Source organism: Triticum urartu, chromosome 6A (genome assembly GCF_056163025.1).
Source record: "Triticum urartu cultivar PI428250 chromosome 6A, HENAU_Tu73, whole genome shotgun sequence".
Taxonomy (NCBI): Eukaryota; Viridiplantae; Streptophyta; class Magnoliopsida; order Poales; family Poaceae; genus Triticum; species Triticum urartu.
In genome coordinates, this window is record NC_141878.1 from 566175480 (window position 1) to 566200736 (window position 25257).

The window sequence follows — 25257 nt, forward strand, 5'->3', positions numbered from 1 at the left end:
CCTTTATGAGGACGTTGCACCTCACGCTAGCCTTGTCGTCTTCATTCAAGCCTTTAGACGACACCTCCAAGCCTCTCTCTTCCTTGTCACTAGACATGAGGAACAAGAGTTTGCCGATCGGGTTGGGCTCCTTGGTAGGGGACCGAGTGATCTTATTGGTGGTGCCTTGAGGGCGAAATAACTAAAAGGTACAGGGCCTGTTTGGATGGCGCTTGGCGGGGCACGCCAAAATATTGGCGGGGAAATTTGCCGCCGTGGACTCGCTAGTGCGTGAGCGTGAAAACTGATAAGTCACTACAAGAAATATGTCAACTTGTGACCTTGACTATTGGTCACTGAAAGGTCATTGTTTTTCATTTGCGACCTTTTTGTGACCAAAAACAGAAGGTCAAAAGCTGGCGGTCGTAAACTGAAATTAACGATCTTCTCCGTGAGAAGGTCGTAGACATTTACGACCAAAATATGCCTACTGGTCTGTTTTGGTCACTAGCAACCTCTCTAGGCCACGTAGGCATCCAGCGTGGCAAGCTGATGTGGCACAAGATTCAGTCCGGTCCAATCCGGTTTTCTACATGGGCCTAGCCCAACAATTCGGCCTTTTTACTGTATATTTTCTATATTAATTTTCTCTAGCTACATGGGACTGGCCCAACAATTTGGCCTTTTTATTTTCTAGGCATGGCCTTTTGCGGTCCATTTCATTTTTATTTTCGAGGGTTTTTTGTGGTCCAGTTTTTAGATGTGTCTCAATTATCAGATTTTTCCTGGCAGTGGATCCACATCACTTTTTAAGCAGTATATATCAAACAGAAAGAAGAAAAGAATATGAAAATCTTCAAATAACAACCAAAATAGGTTTATTACAATATATTCTATACAGAACAGAACATGTGAAACTCCATACACTCGTTCACATCAGAACAACCAGTTTAACCTACAAATATTGCATGCCCAGGAACTTAAAACTTCGCGTACATAACCATACAATATTCCACACAATCACAAATATTGCGATTGAAAAATAAAACGCTCTGCCAAGTTAAAGCTAGCTACTCTTGGATACCACGAAACATGCTCTTCAACATAGGAAGAAGTCATCAACGGTGTTCTATCAACAACACAAGCTCCATTCACCTACAAGGACAGAATGGAATATCAAGTACTTGGATCGTTCAAGTAGATTACAACCAACATATATATGTAGAAGTAGATCAGGAAATATGATGGAGCAATCAGACAACAAATACATTAAGTAAACAGCCCAACCGATGAGTGATGACGACAAGTAAAGAGTATAAACCCAGGTTTGGACATAAATAGTGTCAACTCAAGCAGAACATAATAAGGCAGTAAACTCAAGCAGAACATAATTAAGCACGATGAAAGGGACCATCCAATTAAATTCCATTCTCATCTTCTTCAGTAAGGACAGGCAAAACATCCCAGCATATCTCAAGTCGATGAATTATTCTAGCAATAACCAAATTAGAAACATCCCTCGTTGTTCCATTTAACCATACTACAAGACTGTAGAAGAATCACTCTTGGTGAATCAAATCATAACAAATCCAGCAACAGATACAATAGGCACATCAGGCCTAGCCATTTTCGTTTCAGTAATTTAGAAAGAGGGGCGATGGGGCACAGAACCTTGAGGCCCTGTTATCGGGTTGTGTTTGATGAAGGTTGCCCTTTGGGGCGGCAGCTGCAGCTCCGCCAGATGCAGCAGCAGCACCTCCAACCGGCACGACGGCGGTGACAACACAAATGGTCACCTGTGTGACATTTCAGATCATCATTACAAATTTTTATTTATTTATTCAAGACACAAGCAGCAAAGATAGTGTCTACCTTCGCATATAGAACTGAGCATAGATTTACAGCACATCAATGATTCAAGTAGTTCAAGACTTAATTACTTTTTCAACATAAGGGTAAGAGATATGGAACAGAAATGCACAAATGGTGCCTATTGAGTGAGAGCAAGCAATATAAAGGGGCACAACTGTGTGAAACTGTTATCAGCATTGTTTCAAAGTTTACTGTGACATATTTTTCATGATCAGTATGACTTCTTATAAATAATAACTAATAGTACTGCCGCCAGATGAGCTGCTTATACATAACGATAAGTCAACTAACAACTACGTAAAGATGATGATAGGCCATCTGATGTCTCAGTATTTCCCAAAATAATTGAGCTCAGGTTCTATATATATATATACATATATATATATATATCACTACTACCTAAAAGAAACGTAGTGTTCCGTTTCCCATCTTACGTCGTATGCTTCGTCGAATCCCGCACCCATCTCGCGTCGGGTTTTTTTCCACTGATTTTCTCCATCCGACATCGCATTTTCTCGCCCATCTTTGATTGAGAAAACTGGGACGCAATTATCGGGATAGAATTAGAGCGTTGCCTCCCGATCTTTCTAAAAAATCGACACGCAATCATCGGAAAGCAATTATACTCCAGATATAGATTGATTCCCCCCCGTGTCACGCACTGGACGTCGCGTGCCCAGCCCTCACGCCGGAACGCCGCCGCCACCAATTCCCCATCAATCCGCGCATGGAGGCTGCCTGCTCACGCACGCACGCTGCCGCCGATGGATGCCGCCTACGTACTCGCGCATGCAAGTCGCCACCGCCTTGAGCACGATCCTCAAACCCCAATCTCAACACTCACCCTCTTGCGGCAATGGTCGTGTGATCTCTGCAGCGGCAGCAGCGATGCAGGTGACGGTGCGCTCTGTAGGTTAGCTCCTCTTATATCTCTCCCTGGGATAACTTGGTCTCTCATCTCTCTTTGTGTGCGATGGGATTTTATTAATTGATTTCTTTGAGTTTAGGATCCAGGGAGGAACCTGTAAGTGATGTTGGAGTTGCCGAAGCATAAGGTGATCTGGTTGTGTGTGTTTGCAGGATTTGTTTGATGAGGGAAAGATGACCATGAAGGATACACAGGGGAGTACGAGTGGTAATGGCAGCAAGGTTACCAGTAGGTATGCATGCGAGATGTAATTGTGTTCCTCACATGCTTCATCCTCTCTATGGTTTTGACATCTGTACTGTGATGCTACAGGCAGTTGACATAAATCTGCTTTTCATTTGGGTTGTGAGTTGTGACAACTTGCTGTGCTGCGGTGTTCAGCTCAAAATTGCTTTTGGGAATGATTCCTCTCAATAGACTGCTTATGCTTGACATTGTACTTTCATTATTTCTATTAGTAACTCAGTTTTTGGATATGGTACTTGACAATAGTTATGGTATAGCGGAGTTAAAATGTTCAGATTCTTACCAATGACACTTACTGATGTTCAGGCAGCTCCTCTCATCTCTCTCCCTTGCTCACCAAATGACTCTTACTCATACGGATTTGCTGAACTAGAGTTAGTAATGCAAGCTTCAGGCGGAGATAAAGCAGTATAGTGGAATTATGCGTGTATTGCAGATTTTTTTGCAAAGTCTTATTCCATAAATTTTGGTTAGGTGGTTTAGGAGATATGGATTTTAAAATTGGCAGTCAGATTTGTGTGTTGTTCTGGGAAGTTTTTAGTTTTGGTCCATCTTAGGGGCCAATAATGTACATGTGATATTATCTACATGATTCAGTTTATATGGATTCCCTTATTCCAATTGTTGTATTTTCTAAATCGTCTTCTACTTCCTAGAATAGGTCACAAATAGAAGTGCAGTCAGAAGGTAAGAAGGATCTTATGCTATGTCTTTATCCACATGGTGTGCAAGAATAATGGTAATTGTATTACTAAACTGTTATTGATGCTTTATATTCTTTTTATAAAAAAGGCTGTCGCCCGGCTTTAAATTAATGAAGCCCTTACAACCAACAACAAAACAACACAACAACACAAGCAAAAGCAAAGAGAGAAAAAAAGAGAGTATAGTTTGAAGGAAAAAACGGTATGCTATCGAGGGTGTGCAAGAATAGTGGGATTTATATTACTGAAGATATTGTAAACAATTTGGCCTCTTGCGCACTCGCTCTTCATATTTTTTTCTTCGAAGGTGATTCTTGGTGACAATTATTCATAGTAATTCTTTTAGTAGGCAGTGTTACTCAAACATATTTGTGTTTTTTTGTTCTTCCATTGAATAGTCAGATTGATCCTTGAGTAGAAATTATTATTATTTTCTTGAATGCTCACTCCATCATAGCCTACGAAAAATAGTGGGGACATCAGTGATGGTGTGGTTCTACTCGAGAGACAGGGTGCTAGCGGGTCTGTGGGTGACATGGAGAACAGTGGTCGAAGGAGAAGGGGGAAGAAGTGGGATGTGGCGGCGTCCCTATACCCACAAAAAGTTACGTGAGGTTTTTACGTAACGGCTAATTTGGACGTAGTTAATTGGCTTAGGATTAGTGGCTGGGACTCACCCTGGTAAAAAAATTTGGGGGGGGGGGGGGTGTGGTGCGTGGGGATGACGGTGTGGTTTAAGTATGTGCTTCCATAGGCGACTCACCTTCGTTTTTTTGAGGGATCCTTCATTTGTTTATTGAGAGGATGGGATTAACTAAAAAAATGTCATTTTGGATACCTTTTGCTTCAGAATCAGAAGAAACATAAGGCGCCTTTTGGTCTTAGGAAAACATTGGTTCAGATTCAAAAGATACATACAAAGCAATGGTCCTTGCAGCTCATGGACATCACGGACGTCGTGCAGTTACCCCAAGAGGAGAAGGACACTGAGGTGCAGGAGGCCGCATAGTGGATGGAGCAGGTGTGCGGGGACCTCAAAAATGACTGATAGGTGCGAGAGATGTTCCACCAAATCATGCGCACCAGGGCAGAAATCCTCGACTACTTGAGTAGGCCAGACACCAACAAGTGATCCTGGTGTTGTGTCATATACTCAAATACTACGCTCCACCTAATGTTGATTGAAATAAGGTAGCTTTCCTTTACATAAGTTAGCGCCTACATCTAGATGTTCTTCATGAATCTATGACCTTCTAATAGAGCAAGCCAGTTAGTTGTATTTGGTTAATTCTTTTTTTGTTAAGTCGAGTTTTGGCAATAGATTGGTACATATGGTTGTTTTGTTCAATTTGGTGATTGTTATCTTGAGAATTTGCAAAGTGTCATTTAGATTGGGGGATAATATGGGATCTGTAGTTTCCAAAAACTATAATACTTCAACACGGGAGAGAAGAGGGGAGTGGGGAACAAATGCGAGGAAAAGAGTGAGTTTTATTGTAATAGGGGGAGATAAAGATATGTATGTTACTTTTGATATGTAGTTTCAAAAAACTACAATACATTTAACACATGAGAGAAGAGAGGAGAGTGAGGGAAAGAGTTTGATCGTAATGGGGGACAGAGAGGGGGAAGGGGGCGGGTTTGAAATTCAACGTGTATGGGGTGGGTTAGAAGGAGAGATTGTGAGTCAAATGTGCAATTGACAATGATGATGAGCTTGCATTGTGGAGGAAGACATAGTGAATGAATGCACAATTGGCAGAGATGACGAGCCTGCATTCGGGGCGTGGAGTTAGTGGGTGGAAGAAGAGTGATTAAATTGTAAACAACCGTCTATTGTACTACAGATTTGTATACATGAGGATCATAAAGTATGTGTTAGACGATAAGTGTTGAACCACCTAAACATATATTGCCCCTTGCAACGCACGGGAAATTAACTAGTGTGTATATATATATATATATATATATATATATATATATATATAGGAAAATGGTTGTGTACTCCTGGGAGTACGTATTCCCGCTCCTCATATACCACATAGATAAATTTTTTATACCTTTTTATTATTTTTAATATACTTCATTAGTAATTATTAGATATCTCAAAATGAGTTTCATGAAAAAATTCATGTGAGTCTATGTATTTTTAAATATTTACGTATATACTGATGCGTTTGTACGTGAAAAGGTATATTACAAAAAGTACGTCGCAGATGATATTTTTTCAACTAAACTCATATTGGGGTATCTTAGAATATTTAATAAAGTATATTGAGAATAATAAAGAGGTATAATTAATGCGTATATGAGGTATATTGAGGATGGGAGTACATACTCCCAAGAATACAGAAGAGGAGTCATATATATATATATATATATATATATATATATATATATATATATATATATATATATATATACCAAGACTTGGTGCGAGAGTATGGCATACAAGCGAAATGACATCACAGTGTTTTTGGCAACAACAATGTGCCGTCTGATCCCACTAAGAAGACTTGTTGTCATCCTGATGATGAAAAAGGAATAACAGATTCCTGGGGGCACGCGAGCAATCATTAGAGAGCATCAAATTTCAAAATCAACACTGACTCGTATAATACTACTTGTTCATGTACTTGTACTAGTGCAGGATGACTCATTGTCCAACTACTGCCTATTCCGGTTTCTTTCAAGTTGAGAAATAACTAAAACTACTCATCATTCATGAACATACATATGTAATCTTAATCTATGAAACACTGAAATTACTGCAGAAAGAACTATTGTAATGAACCATTCATGAAATAGTGGGGGTAGTAGCTGTAGGTAATGTAGCACATGTCGAGGTAGACCTGGCCGGAGGGGGCGCCGCCGCACTCGACCGCGATGCGCTGCACGGCCTGGGTGACGTAGTTGCTGCAGTAAACGTCGCACTGCGCCAGCGCGTAGACCTGCTGGAAGCTGGTTGCGAAGCCCAGGAAGAGGTCGGCAGCTGCAATCATAATACATAAGCACAACACATCAGAAGCCATTCTGTCCTTGCCGATACCATGTGTCAAATACGCATCTTACTTAGTTTTTCTGCTCAAGTTAACAAAGAAATCTAAAACCATGTAGCACTAAATTAAATTGCAATACAACTCTAAGAAGGCAAAATCTGCCTCTACCAGGTTGGATTGTTGGGATTCAAATTGCACATGTTTTAGAGAGATAGTACTAGCAAGCATAGTTCTGTCTGAACCCTTTTTTCACATATGGATGTGTTAGCGCTACAACTAACATTAAAGCTGAATATATATCCATGTTATAGCAGTAAATAAATATACATAGAGCACAGCGATGAAGTCAAGCTCAGGGCTTCACCTTGCTTAGTAATTTTGTTTCCAGACCACAAAATGTACATCAGATAATCTACAGCAGCTCAAAGTGGCAGTAGCTCAAAAACAAGCAAAACAACTATTGATAAGAAAAGGCAAAAGGCTAAAGCACATGTTTGGCCAGAAGAACTAAAAGCTAAATCATAAAACAAGGAAGGGGATATAATGGTTTCCCTTGCTCAGTTTGTTAAGCCTACATATAGCATTAGTTCAATTATTGCTGCTACTGTCACATCGGTTCACCAGATTAAGCTTCTGAATTACACATCAGTTAATTAGGTGGGCTAGAGTAGTTATGCGTATCTAACTGAAAAAGGCAAAAGAATGGTGCTTCTGCTGCAGTGAATTGAAACCCAAAGCACCCCCAAACCGTAGCAGACTAAACTAGCTGGCTGAGCTATCTAAATGTTTGAAACAAGTTTAGCTTGCTGAGCTCAAAAGTGACCCCAAGCAAAAAGGTGAGTGCTCCAAGACTGAAGCCAGCACCACAGGCCAAGGCCTCGTTCCTGCCCCTCTTCCTGTGTTTCTCTACAATCTTCTCCAGTGCCCGGCTTCCAAAGAGGAAGGAGAATGAATGTCAGGACGTGTTGCATAATGAAGGAATCAATCAGACAACAATCTTGCATGCTTTTTGTGACTTACCGAAACTCTAGGCCAAAGGGGTCGAGGTTAGTACAGTTGAGTTTGAATTGTTAAAACTGGGATGGCAGCTAATGCAGGCTACTGAAAGTAAAATGACATGGACAATTTCATCTAAACACACATATTGCGTCTGTCTAGGGCAACAGAGAGATTCTGGCAATTGAAACTACATTGCTAATTTAATAATCAATCAAAATAGCTAAGAACATCTGGCTGGTGCCTCTGGTAACAGAAAGATGATGGATTGCACACGTTGATTCCATTTGCTAATATCATCAAAATTTATTTAACCCAACAACCTAAGCAGCAGGGCCTATCGTGCCTCCATCACTACTAGAAGAACATGCAACAAACTCCCGTCGGAGGGGAGGGGAGGGGAGGGAGACGGATGGATCCGACTAATTGCGCATCGCAACATGTCTTTATCAATCAATTCGATTGCATCAATCAAAGACTCAGACGGGGGGAGAAAATCGAGATGGGGAACGAACCGGAGCATGAGAAGAGACGCGAACCCACTGGACAGCGGCGGAGATCTTCTGCTTCAGCTTCGCGGCCATGGTGCGCAGCGCCATAGCCATACCTCCACCAACCCAAGCAGATCTGGACGAGCGAGATGACGACGGCTAGGGTTTCCCCACGCGTCTTTCTGGCCGCCGTCTCCCCACGCACAGACACTCGAGATTTTGAGTGGGGATGGAGCAGGCCGGCGCGCCGTCCAGGCCCATGGCGACCGTGGCGTGGTGGATCTTGGAAGGAGAAGAGACGAGGTGAGGAGGTGTGTGTAATGGTGAACCAGAGACGGGGGAAGGTTGGGTTGCGGGTGGGCGGATCTGGCCGGAGGTGAGGACGGAGCTGGTCGCGAGGAGGGCGCGGATTGGAGATGAATCGGTGGTGGGAAGGGCGCAGATCCGGAAGCAACGCGGCGGATCTGGCTGCCTCAAGCCTCCTAAAATGGCTCATGGAGGAGGTGGGGATCCGGCTCATGGAGGAGAGCGAGTGGAGGGGGACGGCGGTGTTGGGCGGAATCGATGGGGGCGGCGGCGCACGGAGGAGGGCACGGCTAGGGTTTGGACTTTGGACGAGGGGTGAGAGGGAGCTGCGCTGATTCGGGAGGGGATGAGAGGGATGAGGGGTAGAGGGGGTGGGGGAAGAGGGCTGCCGTCGGATCCGGGCCTATCCAACGGTGGTCGGGCATGATCCGCGTGAGGTGCTCGTGGACCAATCAGAATGCAATAAAGGCCTTGATGACTTTATGACCATATAAATAGGTCGTAATTGATTAAAAATAAGTTCTTTTGCAGGAGAAAAGCATTTTTCATTGTTGAAGTATAAAATATAGTTTTGTTGTGACGAACCTACCAACTCTATGTATTAGACCAAATTTTATGTATAATTGACCAAATGATTTTAGTAAAATGCTTTTGATCTACGAAAAAATCATTTTCCATTTTTTGAGTGCCCAAAATGAGTTTTTTTGTGAAGAACCTACCAAATATTTGTTGCAAAATTGTACCAAATCAATTTTATAAAATACTAGGACATATTTAATGCACAATTGACCAAATGGTTGGGTGCCAAAAGTTTTGATCCACCTCTCGTGAAAAAGACAAATTCCCGCCGATTCAGGTGGAAGCGGATCAAATTTGAACTGCAGCTACCTCGTAGTTTGCTCTTTAATTTTTCCAAAAATCATTTCTAGGTACATAATTATCTATTTAATCAGAGAAACACCAAAAAAAATCCAAGACTCAACCACTAGCTAGGAACAGTCATTCCCGCCGTTTTGACCGTATTTTGAAATGGGCATACAAAATTCAAAAAAAATAAAAAATTGAAAAACCTTCACATTGTTTCATCATATGTGGCCAAGTTACCAGCAAAAATTATAAACATGTAATACGGCAATTATTTTAAAAAATGTTCTCAGAAATGAGCTATCATGCGTGAAGATTCATGGCTTTCAAGCCAAATGATCAATCTTATGGCCACATTCATGGCATAGTTTGTTCAGATGATCTCATATTGTGCACAAGGATGAATCTTGGAATTCCAAACAATGTTGCCAAAGGGAGTTTTCATTTTCTTTGCACGGAAAATTCATTTTCCATTTTTCGAGTGCCCGAAATGAGCTTTTTGGTGAAAGACCTACCATATATTTGTTGCAAAATTGGACCAAATCAATTTTATAAAATACTAGGACATATTTTATGCACAATTGACCAAATGGTTGGGTGCCAAAAGTTTTGATCCACCTCTCGTGAAAAAGACAAATTCCTGCCGATTTAGTAGGAAGCGGGTCAAATTTGAACTGCAGCTACCTCATAGTTTGCTCTTTAATTTTTCCAAAAATCATTTCTAGGTACATAAGTATCTATTTAATCAGATAAACACCAAAAAAATATCCAAGACTCAACCACTAGCTAGGAACGGTCATTCCCGCCGTTTTGACCGCATTTTAAAACGGGCATAAAAAATTCAAAAGAAAATCAAAAAATTGGAAAACCTTCGCATTGTTTCATCATATGTGGCCAAGTTACCAGAAAAAATTATAAACTTGTAATACGGCAATTATTTTAAAAAAGTGTTCTCAGAAATGAGCTATTATGCGTGAAGATTCATGGCTTTCAAGCCAAATGATCAATCTTATGGCCACATTCATGGCATAGTTTGTTCAAATGATCTCATATTGTGCACAAGGGTGCATCTTGGAATTCCAAACAATGTTGCCAAAGGGAGTTTTCATTTTATTTGCACGGAAAATTCATTTTCCATTTTTCGAGTGCCCGAAATGAGGGTTTTTTGTGAAGGACCTACCATATATTTGTTGCAAAATTGGACCAAATTAATTTTATAAAATACTAGGACATATTTAATGCACAATTGACCAAATGGTTGGGTGCCAAAAGTTTTGATCCACCTCTCGTGAAAAAGACAAATTCCCGCAGATTCAGTAGGAAGCGGGTCAAATTTGAACTGCAGCTACCTCGTAGTTTGCTCTTTATTTTTTCCAAAAATCATTTCTAGGTACATAAGTATCTATTTAATCAGAGAAACACAAAACAAATTCCAAGACTCAACCACTAGCTAGGAACGATCATTCCCGCCATTTTGACCGTATTTTGAAACAGGCATAAAAATGCAAAACAAAAATCAAAAAATTGGAAAACCTTCGCATTGTTTCATCATATGTGGCCAAGTTACCAGCAAAAATTATAAACTTGTAATAAGGCAATTATTTTAAAAAAGTGTTCTCAGAAATGAGCTATCGTGCGTGAAGATTCATGGCTTTCAAGCCAAATGATCAATCTTATGGCCACATTCATGACATAGTTTGTTCAAATGATCTCATATTGTGCACAAGGGTGCATCTTGGAATTCCAAACAATGTTGCCAAAGGGAGTTTTCATTTTCTTTGCACGGAAAATTCATTTTCCATTTTTCGACTGCCCGAAATGAGGTTTTTTTGTGAAGGACCTACCATATATTTGTTGCAAAATTGGACCAAATCAATTTTATAAAATACTAGGCCATATTTAATGCACAATTGACAAAATGGTTGGGTGTCCAAAGTTTTGATCCACCTCTAGTGAAAAAGACAAATTTCCGCCGATTCAGTAGGAAGCGGGTCAAATTTGAACTGCAGCTGCCTCATAGTTTGCTATTTATTTTTTACAAAAATCATTTTTAGTTACATAAGTACCTATTTAATCATAAATACATGGTCTGGTGGCGATACGTCGAGGTTTGGACGGTGACCGAGGGTCCCAACTCTAGAGCGCGTAAACTCGCATGCCCGCCGCGTGGTCACCGCGTGACTGTGGCGTTGCCTTGTGTTCTGGGCGGCCTAGGCATGTCTAGTGGGTTGGGTGCTCCCCAGATAGGTGCTAGGAATAAAATCACAACATAAGATTCTCACGAGGAGACCGATCGATGCTCAAACATGAATAAGCAACCAAGTGTTTGATTAGCGGTACGGGAAATGCACATGGCTAATGGGCGTGAGTTTTGGCTGAGGATGATCAGTTACTAAGAAGACTGTCTTCACAAATTTTCAGCTCAAAAGGAGGAGCCTAGGTGGTACTTGCTTTGCAAAGTACCACACCGGACATAAATACGAATGTTGAAGTTGGGCTCAAAAAAATGAATGGATTGAGCTGGAATTTGGCGGAGGATGGTTATTTGGGCATAGGAAAGCACTGTAGAAAATGGATACCATTTGGACATGCCAAAGTGGTACTTCCTTCACAAAGTGCTGCTCTGAACAGAATAGGAAAATGAATATTGTTTAGTTATTTTTGAACTAGGCAAGGAAGGTTTTTGACATATTTGATGAAGATATGATCCAAACAATTTATGAGAATTTTTTGAGAATTTTTGGAATAACAGAAATATAGGTTGCTTCACAACCTAGGGCAAAAATTGACACATGGACATGACACATAGGCAAAACTGATGAGATGGCGCCTAGTCATCACAACCCACCACAATCGACAAGGCTATGACCATCTATATTGGTTGTTAACAACTAGAAATAAGGCAGCAGACCAACACTGTTTGCTTTATGACCATTTCGTGTAAGGAAATTACGAACTTTCTGATCAAAATGGTCGCAATGGTTTAGGGTTTGGAGCCCTCCCGAACAGCTTTTGACCCATTGGTCTGAAATGGTCATAGATCTATGACCAATTCTTTCAGGGTCACTGACAGAAGGTCACTAGTTGACATATTTCTTGTAGTGAGTGATGGCAAAATATTGGCGGAAAAGTCTGCCGTCGCGGACTCGCTAACGCGCGAGCGTGAAAACTAAAAAGTGAAGGTATGGCCGAAAAGTGGGCTGCCATCGATAACACAAGCGTGGGCTATTGGCCAACGCCAAAAAATTGGTTAGACGCATAGCTCAGGGTTGCCGTCCAAACAACCCATATATATATATATATATATATATATATATATATATATATATATATATATTTGTGGTCGATGTTCAGTCGACTGCCATGTCAGCTGACGAATCAGGCTTACAAATCGGTTGCATCACAAATTATAGAATAGAATGATGTAAAAAACACTTGTTGAAGGAAAATAAAGTGATCAATTTTATTTTTGAAAGCAGGACACCTTGCATATGCTTTTGAACACTCATGCGGTACAAAGTGTGGGTGCTTTACTCTAAACAATGGTGAAAAGCAAGTGTGATTGATTGAGTCTCTTTTTTTTTGAGGTTGGAGAGCAGGTGAAGGCACCCCAACCTAACCCTCTTTGTTTTTGTTCTTGGGTTTGGGTGTGTGTGCATGCGTGCTCTCGCGTGGACGTTGTCTTTCGTGTCCCCTTACCCTACCCTGCCAACGTTGGACCAAAGCAGCCAGACCCACAAGACAAGACAAGAGACGACCGGACCGGCACCGCCAGATCAAACATTCATTTATTCATTCATCAAAGAAAAGACCCGACTTTTCTCCTCTGCTCTCCCCTCTCGCCTCCGTGCAACTGCATCGCGAATCCATGGCCAGCCACGCCAAGCTGTCAGGACCAAAGCGAGTGCAGTTATCTCTTCAGTTAGCTGTAGCTGTTACGTTTAGTAGAAAAACGGCTGAGATCGCGCCTCACTTTAAAATGTTCGTCGCTAGTCATTAGCTCGTAACTGTTCCGTTTCATGCTGTTATTGTTACTTTCCAGTCTGTTGCCGGGAGCGCCTTCCACCTATAAAGGTAGCCGAGTTGTGGCTGTCCTGGTCATCGAATCTTCTATTGAATTGCTGCAATGGCCAAACTGTAAGTGCATCTAGTGCCACCCCTAGTTGGTTTTGGAGTATTGACGACAAACCTAGTTGAGGGACTAATGTGTTTGTGAGAATTGCAGGAAAACACAGGTAGAAGTCCCTCATTGATTCGGTTTTACTACCAGAGATGACCCCTAAAAATGTATGAAGACATTGAAGACAAAGGTGGTATATGAAGATATTCACATTGAAGACTATGACAACAGAAGACACGTTATGAAGCCTATGGAACTCGAAGACTTAGATCCTTCGTAGTTCCTTTTATTCTTGTTGAGTCATAGGAACCACCGTACTGTTAAGTGGGGTCCAGGAGAACCAGTCAGAATGACTGAAGTGATGCCTAAATCAAAAACCTATGTCTTCGAGTGAAGACAATGAGAGCGAATCTTGTCCAGAGCCGGACAAGTCAGCTTTGCTTGTAGCCCAAGTAAAGTTGCCATGAGAGTTCAAAATCTGACCGTTGAGACACGTGTCAGTTCCTTAGTGACCTAGGGTCATTTCGGACAAATCAGGTCGGGTTGCCAAGTGGCTATAAATAGCCCACCCCCACAACCATAAACGGTTGGCTGCTCAGATTTCAGTGCACGGCTTTTGTCGTTTGAGAGCAACCCACCTCGAGGCCTTTGAGAGAAAATTCCTAGCGAGGAGAAAAGCCCTAACCACCCAGTGCCAGAGTAAATTGGGCATCACTTAAGTCTTCGTGTCTGAGTGATCTGAAGACTTATTACACTTGAGGACTGTGCATCCTCCAGACGGTTAGGCGTCGCGTTCTGAGCATCCAAGAGAAATTGTGGATTGCCGGTGAACGAAGTCTGTGAAGGTTTGGGAGTCTACCTTGAAGACTTACCAGAGTGATTGGGCAAGGTCTGTGTGACCTTAGCTCAAGGAGAAAACGGCGAGGACTGGGTGTCCTGAGCTGCGTGTTCAGGACTGGGTGTCCGGGACTGTGTGTCCTTTGGTTTAAATACCTAGCCGCTCCAACCAGACGTACAGTTGTCACAGCAACTGGAACTGGTCTAACAAATCATTGTCTTCAATGTGTCACTGGTTTCATCTTCACTTCCTTTGACTTACTGTTATTCATTGTGAAGCCATTGCATGCTTGCTCTATCTTTGTCTTCACAACGTGACTGTATGAGTTGTTTGGCTTCATAACTTCTTCCCACCTGATCCTTATTACACTGAAGCTGTTTGTCACTGTGCTTTCACTATATTGAATACTTGACCATGGCTTGCCTTATGTAATCTAACTTCCGCTGCATAGTAATAGGCATAATCTTCACTGTTTGTCTTCATAACTCCCAAGTTTTGAAGACTTTCATAAAATCGCCTATTCACCCCCCCTCTAGTCGATATAACGCACTTTCAATTGGTATCAAAGCAAGGTGCTCCCTTGTTCTGTGTGATTTGGTTTAACCACCTGGAGTTTTAGCTATGTCGACTGCAGGGATAATCAAAGTCTCCGCTGCGTGCCCCGTCTTCGATGGAACTGAATATCCCTACTGGAAGAATAAGATGCGCATGCATCTTGAAGCCATTGACGTCGACCTATGGTATGTCGTCGAGAACGGCGTTCCCAAGGCTGGAGAAGGTGTCACTGCTGCTGATGTCAAGAAATTCGTTCAACTGGACTCTACTGCCAGGAACATCATCTGTGGTCATCTGACCAAAGGACAGTATGGCCGTGTGAGTGCCTTGAAGACATCCAAACTGGTCTGGGACTGGCTCTCCAAAGTTAATGAAGGCATTTCAACCAAGAGAGATCAAAGAATCAGTGTCCTTCGCAATCTCTTCAACCGCTTCAAGCGAAATGACAATGAGAATGTCCAGCACACATTTGACAGACTCACTGACATCACAAATGAGCTTCAAGCCCTCGGCGCCACTGAGATCACCAAACATGAAATCGTCAAGACGCTGCTGAGATCACTTGATAGTTCATTTGACATCCAGGCCCTGATGATTCAAGAATGTCCTGATTTCAAGACACTCGATCCGTCTGACATACTTGAGAGGCTCAACGCACATGAGTTTCAGCTTTCTGAGAAAAGAGATATCTATGGTCCAAACTATGGGCGAACTCGCGCCTTGAAGGCAAAAGCTGTCTCCTCATCTGAAGAAGAATCTAACTGCAGTTTTGATGATCCTGAAGACATTGGAAGATAACTTGCAATGCTAGTGAAGAAGTTCCAAAAATTCACCAAGAAGAAAGGCTTCAGAAAATCTTCACGATCAAGCTCAAGGAATGATGAAGCTTCTGCTCATGACTACAAGAACAAAACATGTCACAAGTGCAAGAAAACTGGACACTTCATCTCTGAGTGTCCTCAGTGGGACAATGAGAACAGAAGGAAGAAGAAGAGCAAGGAATATGATTCTGACGACAAGAAGAAGAAGAAAATACTCAAAGTCTTCTTCCAAGTCTTCATCAAAGTCTTCATTACACAAGAAGAGCTCATCTGGCAAGGCACGTGCGTTTGTTGGAAAGGAGATGGATTCAGAGGAGGAGTCCGCATCTGAGGAGGCAGAGGTGGAGTCTGAGGAGGAGTCTGATTCTGGCATTGCGAGTCTGGCTACAGCATACGTCGCCAAGTCCATCTTCAACACTGAAGACAATGACTGCATCACCGACACCGACGCAAATGACAAGAACGACTCCACTCCTACCTACTGCTTCATGGCACGCGGTGCCAAGGTAAACACACACACTACTCGCTATGAAACATCTAGTGACGATGACTCTGACTGTGATTCAAAACCTAGCTACAAAACACTTGCTAAAATTGCAACTGAACAACAGAAAGCTATGGAACATATTCAAAAACTGTTAGACAGAAGCGATGATCTGTTGGGTGCTGAAATGACTCGTTCTGAATCCATAATTGAAGACATAAAAAATCTTCACGTTAAGTATCAGGAACTTGAAGATCGTCTTGAGACTCTCTCAACTACTCATGAAAAGCTTTCCTATGATTATCTTCAAAAGAAGCAAGATCTTGAGAAGTTGAGAGCGGATCATGAAGATCTTCAAAAGGAAAATGAGTCACTTCGAGCCGAACAGATCAGTTCCGCTCAGGAAGGATTTGACCACCATGCCTTAAATGCATTGAGCATGATAATGCTACTTCTGTTGCTGAATGTTCCACTGCTACTGCTGGTGCAATATCTTCAACTGTTGAAATGGTAACTAACCCCTCTGCTAAGGATACCACTGCTATTGCTGATGAGAATGCTAGCTTGAAGACATTGCTTGAAACAGGGATGTACAAAAGTCTGAAAGGGCATCAGACACTATGTGATGTCCTTAAGAAGCAGATTCTGAACCGAAACCCTAGGAAAGAGGGTGTTGGGTTCGTGAGGAAAATTAATGCAGATGGCTCTTACTGGAAACCTGAGCAGTACCCCAAAACCACATGGGTTGCTGCAAAGGAATCCTCAGCAGATCCATCCAATCTATCTGGCTTCACTTGTGCTAACCCCATTATCATTGATGAATCCTTTGATGCAAACTACAAACTGTTTAAAAGTCAGAATGGTGAAGTATTTGCCAGGTACATTGGTACTAACTGCAGGAATGGACCGCCTTTGAAGAAGATCTGGGTTCCGAAAACATGTCTGGAAAATCTTCCTGTGAATGTCTTTTTGACACCTCACTTGAAGAAGACAAACCTCAGACCAAAGGCTTCATATGCTCCAAAGGCTTCATACAGACAGAGGACTCACCAGAGTCGCACTAACGCAAATGTTTTGCAGGGAAACCATAATCAGGCATATGAAAATGAGAACGGTTCATCAAACCGCCATGTTCATATGAATAAGAACTATTCTGCCTATTCTTATGATTACTATTGTCCCCCTGCTAGACTGTTTGCTAGGGCTCCAAAGCCAAAGTTCTCAAATGCTGCACTTAGACTTATTGCTTCTAAGCCACCCTTGAAGATGTGGGTGGTTAAGAAAGCTTAACTCTCTTTTGCAGGGAAAGGTCTCCAGCAGAAAAACAAAATCTTCTGATGCTATTGCTGGGGACCTTAAAAAATCTTGTAGGGCGCAAGATAAAATGCCCGAATGGCATCATTATGTACTTTGCTCCTGAATCGCATGCTACTCTCCCTATTAGTCCTAATCTGGATCTAAGTTTTCATAACCCACTGGTTCGTCAAATGTTTATGCTTCACAATTCTCTTCGTGAAGCCTATCCCCCTAACTGCACTGTAGGGTACGACACCAGCGACTTCAAAGTCTTCAGAATGGATTATTGACAGTGGGTGTACAAATCACATGACTGGCAGAAGAAGCCTTCTTATGGACTCAACTTTACGTCCATCCGAAAAATGCCACATCACATTTGCTGACACTGGTAAAAGTAAGGTATTGGGTCTAGGTAGAGTTGCAATCTCAAAGGATCAACACATGGATAAAGTCATGCTTGTTGAATCCCTTGGCTTCAACTTAATGTCTGTCTCAATGCTTTGCGATTTGAATATGATTGTAATGTTTGGAAAATATCGTTGCCTGGTGCTAATGGAATCTGACAAATCTCTAGTGTTTGAAGGGTATCGGAAAGGTGATTTGTACGTGGTAGATTTCTCAGCAGGACCACAACTTGCAGTATGTCTTCTTGAAAAAGCTTCAGAATGCTGGCTTTGGCATCGGAGGCTTGGGCATGCTGGCATGAGGAACCTCCACACCCTTGCGAAGAAAAAGCACGTCATAGGCATCGAGGGCGTCAAGTTCAAGAAAGATCATTTATGCGGTGCCTGTGAAGCAGGGAAGATGACAAGGGCAAAACATCCTTCGAAGACAATCATGACTACTACACAACCCTTCGAACTGCTCCACATGGATCTTTTCGGTCCCACTCACTACTCAACTTTTACTACTACTGCTTGCCTCTATGGCTTTGTCATTGCTGATGATTACTCTAGATATACTTGGGTACACATAATCCTTTACAAGACTGAAGTGCAGGATGTCTTCAGACGCTTCGCAAATCGAGTTATGAACAATTTTGGCGCCAAGATAAAGCACATCAGAAGTGACAATGGCACTGAATTCAAGAACACTGGCCTTAATACATATCTGGATACCTTGGGCGTCACACATGAATTCTCAGCTCCATACACGCCACAGCAGAATGGCGTCATCGAACGCAAGAACAGAACACTCATTGAGATGGCCAGAACAATGCTAGATGAATACAAGACTCCAAGAAAATTCTGGACTGAAGCCATTGATACTTCATGCCATACAATCAATCATGTTTATCTTCACAAGCTTCTGAACAAGACATCTTATGAACTCCTAACTGGCAAGAAGCCAAATGTCAGTTACTTCAGAGTATTTGGTGCAAAATGCTGGATCAAGGACCCACACCACACCTCAAAGTTTGCACCAAAAGCACATGAGGGCTTCATGCTTGGATATGGAAAGGATTCACACTCCTATAGAGTCTTCAATCTCTTCCATCACAAAGTGGTCAAAACAGTGGATGTACGGTTTGATGAAACAAATGGTTCACAAAGAGAGCAACTGCCAAATGTGCTAGATGAAGTCCCAGCTAGTGAATCAATCAAGCTTATGGGAACTGGAGAGATTATGCCTTCTGAAGCTCATCCTGAAGAAGAACTCATCATCTCAGCACCTGATCAACATGAAGACAATGCTCAGCATGAAGACATTCCTCCAAACAACAACGCAGATCAGCAAGAGCAAAGTCTTCGCCCTATACATCCTCGTGTTGCAAATGAAGTACAGATTGATAGAATACTTGACAGCATCAATGCACCTGGTCCACTCACTCGTTCAAGGGCAACTCAGCTAGCAAACTTCTGTGGGCATTTCGCATTCGTCTCAATATCAGAACCCAAGAAAGTTGAAGAAGCCTTCATGGAACCTGAATGGATTCAAGCTATGCAAGAAGAGCTTCAACAGTTTGAGCTAAATAATGTATGGGAACTGGTTAAGCGTCCCGATCCACGGAAGCACAACATAATAGGCACCAAATGGATATACCGCAACAAGCAAGATGAGCATGGTCAAGTTGTCAGAAACAAAGCTCGTCTCGTTGCTCAAGGATATACTCAAGTAGAGGGCATTGACTTCGATGAAACTTTTGCTCCTGTGGCTAGGCTTGAAGCCATACGCATACTGCTGGCCTATGCAAATCATCATAACATACTTCTATATCAAATGGATGTGAAAAGTGCCTTTCTCAATGGCAAGATTGAAGAAGAAGTGTATGTTGCACAACCACCTGGCTTTGAAAATCCAAAACATCCTGATATGGTATACAAGCTCAACAAGGCACTGTATGGCCTCAAACAAGCCCCTAGGGCCTGGTATGATACACTCAAGTACTTTCTGAAGAGCAAAGGCTTCATACCTGGTTCCCTGGATCCCACTCTTTTCACGAAGACATACGATGGTGAACTGTTTGTGTGCCAAATATATGTGGATGACATTATCTTCGGCTGCACCAATCAGAAGTATAGTGAAGAGTTTGGATATATGATGCAAGAGCAATATCAGATGTCCATGATGGGGGAGCTGAAGTTCTTTCTTGGTCTTCAAATCCGACAACAGCGCAATGGCATCTTCATATCTCAAGAGAAGTATCTCAAAGATTGCCTGAAGAAGTTCGGTATGCAAGACTGCAAAGGCTTCACAACACCAATGCCAGCCAAACATCATCTAGGTCCTGACGACAATGGTAAAGAGTTCGATCAAAAGGTATACCGCTCCATGATTGGGTCTTTGCTTTATTTATGTGCATCTAGGCCAGATATCATGCTTAGTGTTTGCATGTGTGCTCGATTTCAAGCGGCACCAAAGGAGTCGCATCACTTAGCTGTGAAGCGAATTCTTCGATATTTGGCTCACACCCCAACTCTAGGATTATGGTATCCAAAGGGCTCAGAGTTTGATTTGGTTGGATTTTCGGATGCTGATTATGCTGGTGACAAAGTTGATCGCAAGTCTACATCAGGCACATGTCACTTTCTGGGACGATCACTTGTATGTTGGTCTTCAAAGAAGCAGAACTGTGTATCTCTCTCCACTGTTGAATCTGAATACATTGCTGCTGGATCTTGCTGCGCTCAGCTTCTGTGGATGAAGCAAACACTCAAGGATTATGGCATTCATCTGAAGCAAGTGCCACTGTACTGCGACAACGAAAGCGCCATCAAGATTGCCAACAACCCAGTTCAGCACTCGAAGACAAAGCACATTGAAATTCAATTCGCCATCACTTTCTCAGAGATCATGTTGTGAAGGAAGACATTGATATCATACACGTCAACACTGAAGAGCAATTGCCAGATATCTTCACCAAGCCCTTGGATGAGAAGAGGTTTTGCAAGTTACGGTGTGAGCTAAATATCTTGGAATCCTCAAATGTCCTGTGATCAGGCACACATCCTAACACTTATGCATATTGATGACTTAGATGTGCAACACACAAAGTAAAGTATATCTTCAATCAATGAACATACATTCTAAGTGTGAATACATTAATGTGGAAGTTGACTTTGGAGCGCCACGATAATTGTGCGCCGTGTCTGGGTCTAATACTTCCTATACAGTGGGTAACGCCACCACCAAACGTTCCTTTTTGAAGTGTTTAACTCATGGCGTTACCTTGCAATATCTTCACATTGGTTTGGCTTTGAACTTAACATGTCTTCATGATTATCTTCACTACGATGATTATATATATATATATGCTCTAAGTGTTCTGTCCTCTACAGCATTCACTTATAGCTATGTCTTCTTGGTTGAATCTTTTGAACTAAGTGAATGTGATCGGACCCTACCCTCTCTATGCTTTCTATCTCAAACTCTATCTCTCCAAGTCATATGCATTCGGTTGAAACTGTCGAATGTCTTCACTGTGTCCTTGTCAGCTGAAGACATAGAGACAACCATAAAAGTCCGTTTTTAATGCTCATTCCTCCACATAAGATCCGGAGAAGCAGGAACGACCGCCCGACAATTTCGGCGTGCGTGGGACGTGGAACAAACGCCAAACTTCCGCTAACTGGCCACGCGTGCCTCAAATGCGAACCGCCAGGGGCACCTGCGTAATAGCACAGTGCCGCCTCTGAGTCTATAAATTCACACTTACCGCAGTCATTATCTCCTTCTTCCATCCTCGCACGAACCCTAGCACCACCGCTAGCACTCGACGACGCCGGAGACGAAGCGCTTCGCTGCCGCAACCTCTCCAACGCCGTCCTCACGCCGACCACGGACATCGTCCTCTCCGCCGTCGCCATAGGTGTTTTCCGTCGCCAAGTTAGGGCACGGAGGACTGAACTGCTCGGCCTCAACTCCCACTTCGTCTAGCAGTTCTAGTGTGGTAAATAAAACTTCTTTTTTTACAGCCTCTTTTGATCTCTTGGTTCTGTCACTTTCAACCATAAGAAGTTTCTCTTCACACTAGTTAGATCTCTCGCTGCATCTCATAACATGCCTAGTATATTCACTTGTGCTTCATAAAGTAGTTAGATTCCTCACTTGTACTGATCTATGGGTTCGTACAAATCTGGAACCAACTTCTTATCTATAAGTGAATGTCTTCGCACAATGAGGTCAATGTCTTCTAAACCGATTTATCTTCAAAATCTTCTGAGAATGCATATGACCTCTTCCCCTTCCCTCGCACCTTAATGCTATCACAGGTACATGTCCGTGGGAGAATCCTTTGGTTCTCATAGTCTGCATTCATTTGTAGAGTACTTGCAGCATCACATCAACTCTCCTGAAGCCAGTTCTTGTTGGTCAAGCAAAAGGAAGCCTTTGAAGACTTTGAACATCTTGAAGCCTTCCAAGTTAAGATTCATGGCTTCAGAAACAGCAGCAAGGAAGGGAGGCAGACAGAGACGGGGTGGAACGTCCAAAGATCTGCCTGATGAATTGGCAGAGATGTACAAAACTGATCCTGAAGAAAGCTATGGTCAGCGCAAGACACGAATCCAATGGATTCGAAGATATTGGGCAGAGCAATGGTTTCAATACCGCTTCGTCACTCAGGAGTATGCCGAAAAGTGCGCCATCAAGAGACCGTGGGGAGACGTATTATACAAAAATCTCGTACCCAGGTCCAGAGACGAAGCCATTGCTCAAGGCTTCTATCCATGCATGGTGAGAGGACCACAGCCAGCTGAAGCACATCCGTCATCACTTCTCTGGTGTCGCGATGACAATCTGTTCAAGCGCAACTTCCAATTTGCTCAGAACTCTGCAAAGCAAAACAAGAAGAAGCTGGGATTAGACTTCAACCCTGGTCCCTCTGAACCAAGGGCAGATGGCACACGCGACGCCGATCCCAATATCATCGGGCCGTATGCCAATCTTGCAGGCCTCATCACCCGCATCCTAGTCCAAGGGACTGCCGTGAATGACCCTCCAGCAGATACTGAGTCTAATGACGCCCCTGCTGCGCCGAAGCCAAAGCAGAAGAAGCCAAAAGCTTCAAAGCCAGCCGCTTCTCCCAAAATCTCAAGAGCAAAGCCATTGGCAACTGCACCTCCTGAAGCCAGTGTGTAGTCTGAAGACTTATCACGAGTCTCCAAGCCCCAAGAAGCCAAGAAGCCTCAGCCACACACAGGCAAAGAGCTCACAGCTGCTGCCATTCTGCGCTGCGAAACCATTGATCTATCAAGCGATGAAGATCTTGGAGATGACGCTCTTGAGCAGCTCATCAAGAGCAAGGAGGAGGCTGAAATCTTCAACAATCTGCCTCTGTTTGATGTCGCCATCATCCACAACTTCATCGATGAATGGTTTGCCTCACCAGACATCAGCTTCAATGATCTGCAGCTGCCCATAGGCCTCAGCGTTGCCTTTCAAGGCGCAATTGCTTCAGAACTTGCAATAGCCCAGCGCATTGTTGAACTGAAGCAGAAAATTGATTTTGAAAAGGCTCAGTTCAAGAAGCACGTGGCCAAGCTCAGCGTGCAAGAAGTGAAAAACTTCAAGATCATGATGCACGAGCTGAAAGAGAACTTTCTGAAGACGCGTGCCGAAGCTCAAGGCTCGCGAGAGCGCATGAAGACTCTGGCTGATCGCTGCGTGCAGGCCTACAATGAGGCCGAGAAGCGCAAGGCACTTGGGCGTCCCGGCATTGACCCCAGGGTGGCCGCGAAGAAGAAAAAGAAGCCTGCTGTGCCTGAACCAGAGGCGCCAAGGTCAGAAACTGCTCCGATTGTCTTCCCCACTACAACGACTGGCTCGAAGCCAAAGAGTCGATCAACCGCCTCAGAGCTCAAGAAGACACGGACTGCAGAGGTTGAAGCTAGGAAGAGGAAACACTCTGAAGCCTCTCCTTCTGACCCCACCATCAAGAAGCGCAAGACCAAGAAATCTCGGGCTGCTACCACAGAGCCCTTGATAGTTGAACCCCTCTCCGTCCGCTATCCTGACGCAGATCGTCAGTTAACAGTGCATGAGCCTGCTTTCATAGAGGCTCCGCACGCTGAAGACATTCCAGCAGCCGACCCCGACGCTGCTGAAGACATTGGTCTCCAAGACAATGTCCAAGGTGATGCAGCCCTTCCTCAGCTTGAGACAAGCGAACTGATCAGCATTGGTCGTCCATTGACGCCAATCACACAAGATGCATCGTGGGCAGATCGCCCACAGGAGGAAGATAATGAGCCCCAGCCCACTGCAACTCCACCGGCGTCGCCTACATTCCGTAGGCTTCGCAAAGGGCCAAGGGCTCAGGCTGCTGACGACATTCCGGCTGCATCAGCCGAAGAGCATGCAGAAATACCACAAGCTCCAACTCCGCCGCACCAACAAGAAGCAGTTCTCCAGGAGAACGTGCCTGAGTTCGTCCCTCCCACTACACGTGTGGAGGCTGCAAATGTTGAGGCTGCCACAAACAACGCCGAAGCAAATGTGGAGCCCTCTCCAACAACAGCTTTAGAAGAAACTGAAGCTACTGCTCCTGAACCTTCTGTGCCTGAATCTGCTTCCGGTCCCCAATTCAACTATCATGCTGCGCACAGGCCCCAGGTCCAGAAGCCGATCCCACAACTGCCAAGGTTCCCAGGTCCTGCATCAGCTCCTGGCTCCTTCAACATCAACAGCTTCAGGGCAGATAACACGTTTTTCAACAGCTCCAAGAACCCTTATTCAAGGGAACGGATTGTATCAGATAGGTTCTGGAGCTATCAACAGCGCAGCTATTATTCATGCATCCTATACAACCAAGGCCGCATCTTTCCTCACAAGCGCCTTGAGGTTGAAGCTGTTGCTGGCCTGCCTAGCCTAGAAGACGCACTGGATTGCTTCAAGCAAGTGGGTCTGCTGCCGTTTATCACCGATGAAGAGCACTGGAATGAAGAGCTTCTGCTCCAGTTCTATGCCACCCTGCATATCAAAGGCTACAACAGAGATCCGAAGACTTGGGTCCTGGAGTGGATGACCGGCAATGTCCATCATGAAGCCAATGCTTTCGATATCATTGAGCTTACCGGCCTTCCCACTCCTGGCGAATTCTTCGAAGAAGGTTGCCAACCCCATGCTGAAGCAATTGAGAGCATATTTCAGCGTCCTGAGCCAAATATGAGTTAGATGCTCTCAATGATGAAGCCATTGCCTCATGATGCACCCTATCCAACTGAGTTCTTCGTTGAAGACTTAGAGTACCTGCCCAGAACCATATATCACATCGTCAGGCGGACTCTATGGCCCATTAATGGGCACTCTCCATATGCC

General features: G+C 43.4%; 1 protein-coding gene across 1 annotated transcript; it reads right to left on the reverse strand.

Moving 5' to 3' along the window:
- Positions 1-6509: 6509 nt before the first annotated feature.
- LOC147966378 (uncharacterized) lies at positions 6510-8735 on the reverse strand. The gene is made up of 2 exons (XM_087530808.1): positions 8240-8735; positions 6510-6721 (listed from the first exon to the last, which is right to left on the reverse strand). The coding sequence occupies exons 1-2, from the start codon at positions 8733-8735 to the stop codon at positions 6510-6512; spliced, it is 708 nt and encodes a 235-aa protein (XP_087386934.1).
- Between the last annotated feature and the right edge of the window lie 16522 nt (positions 8736-25257).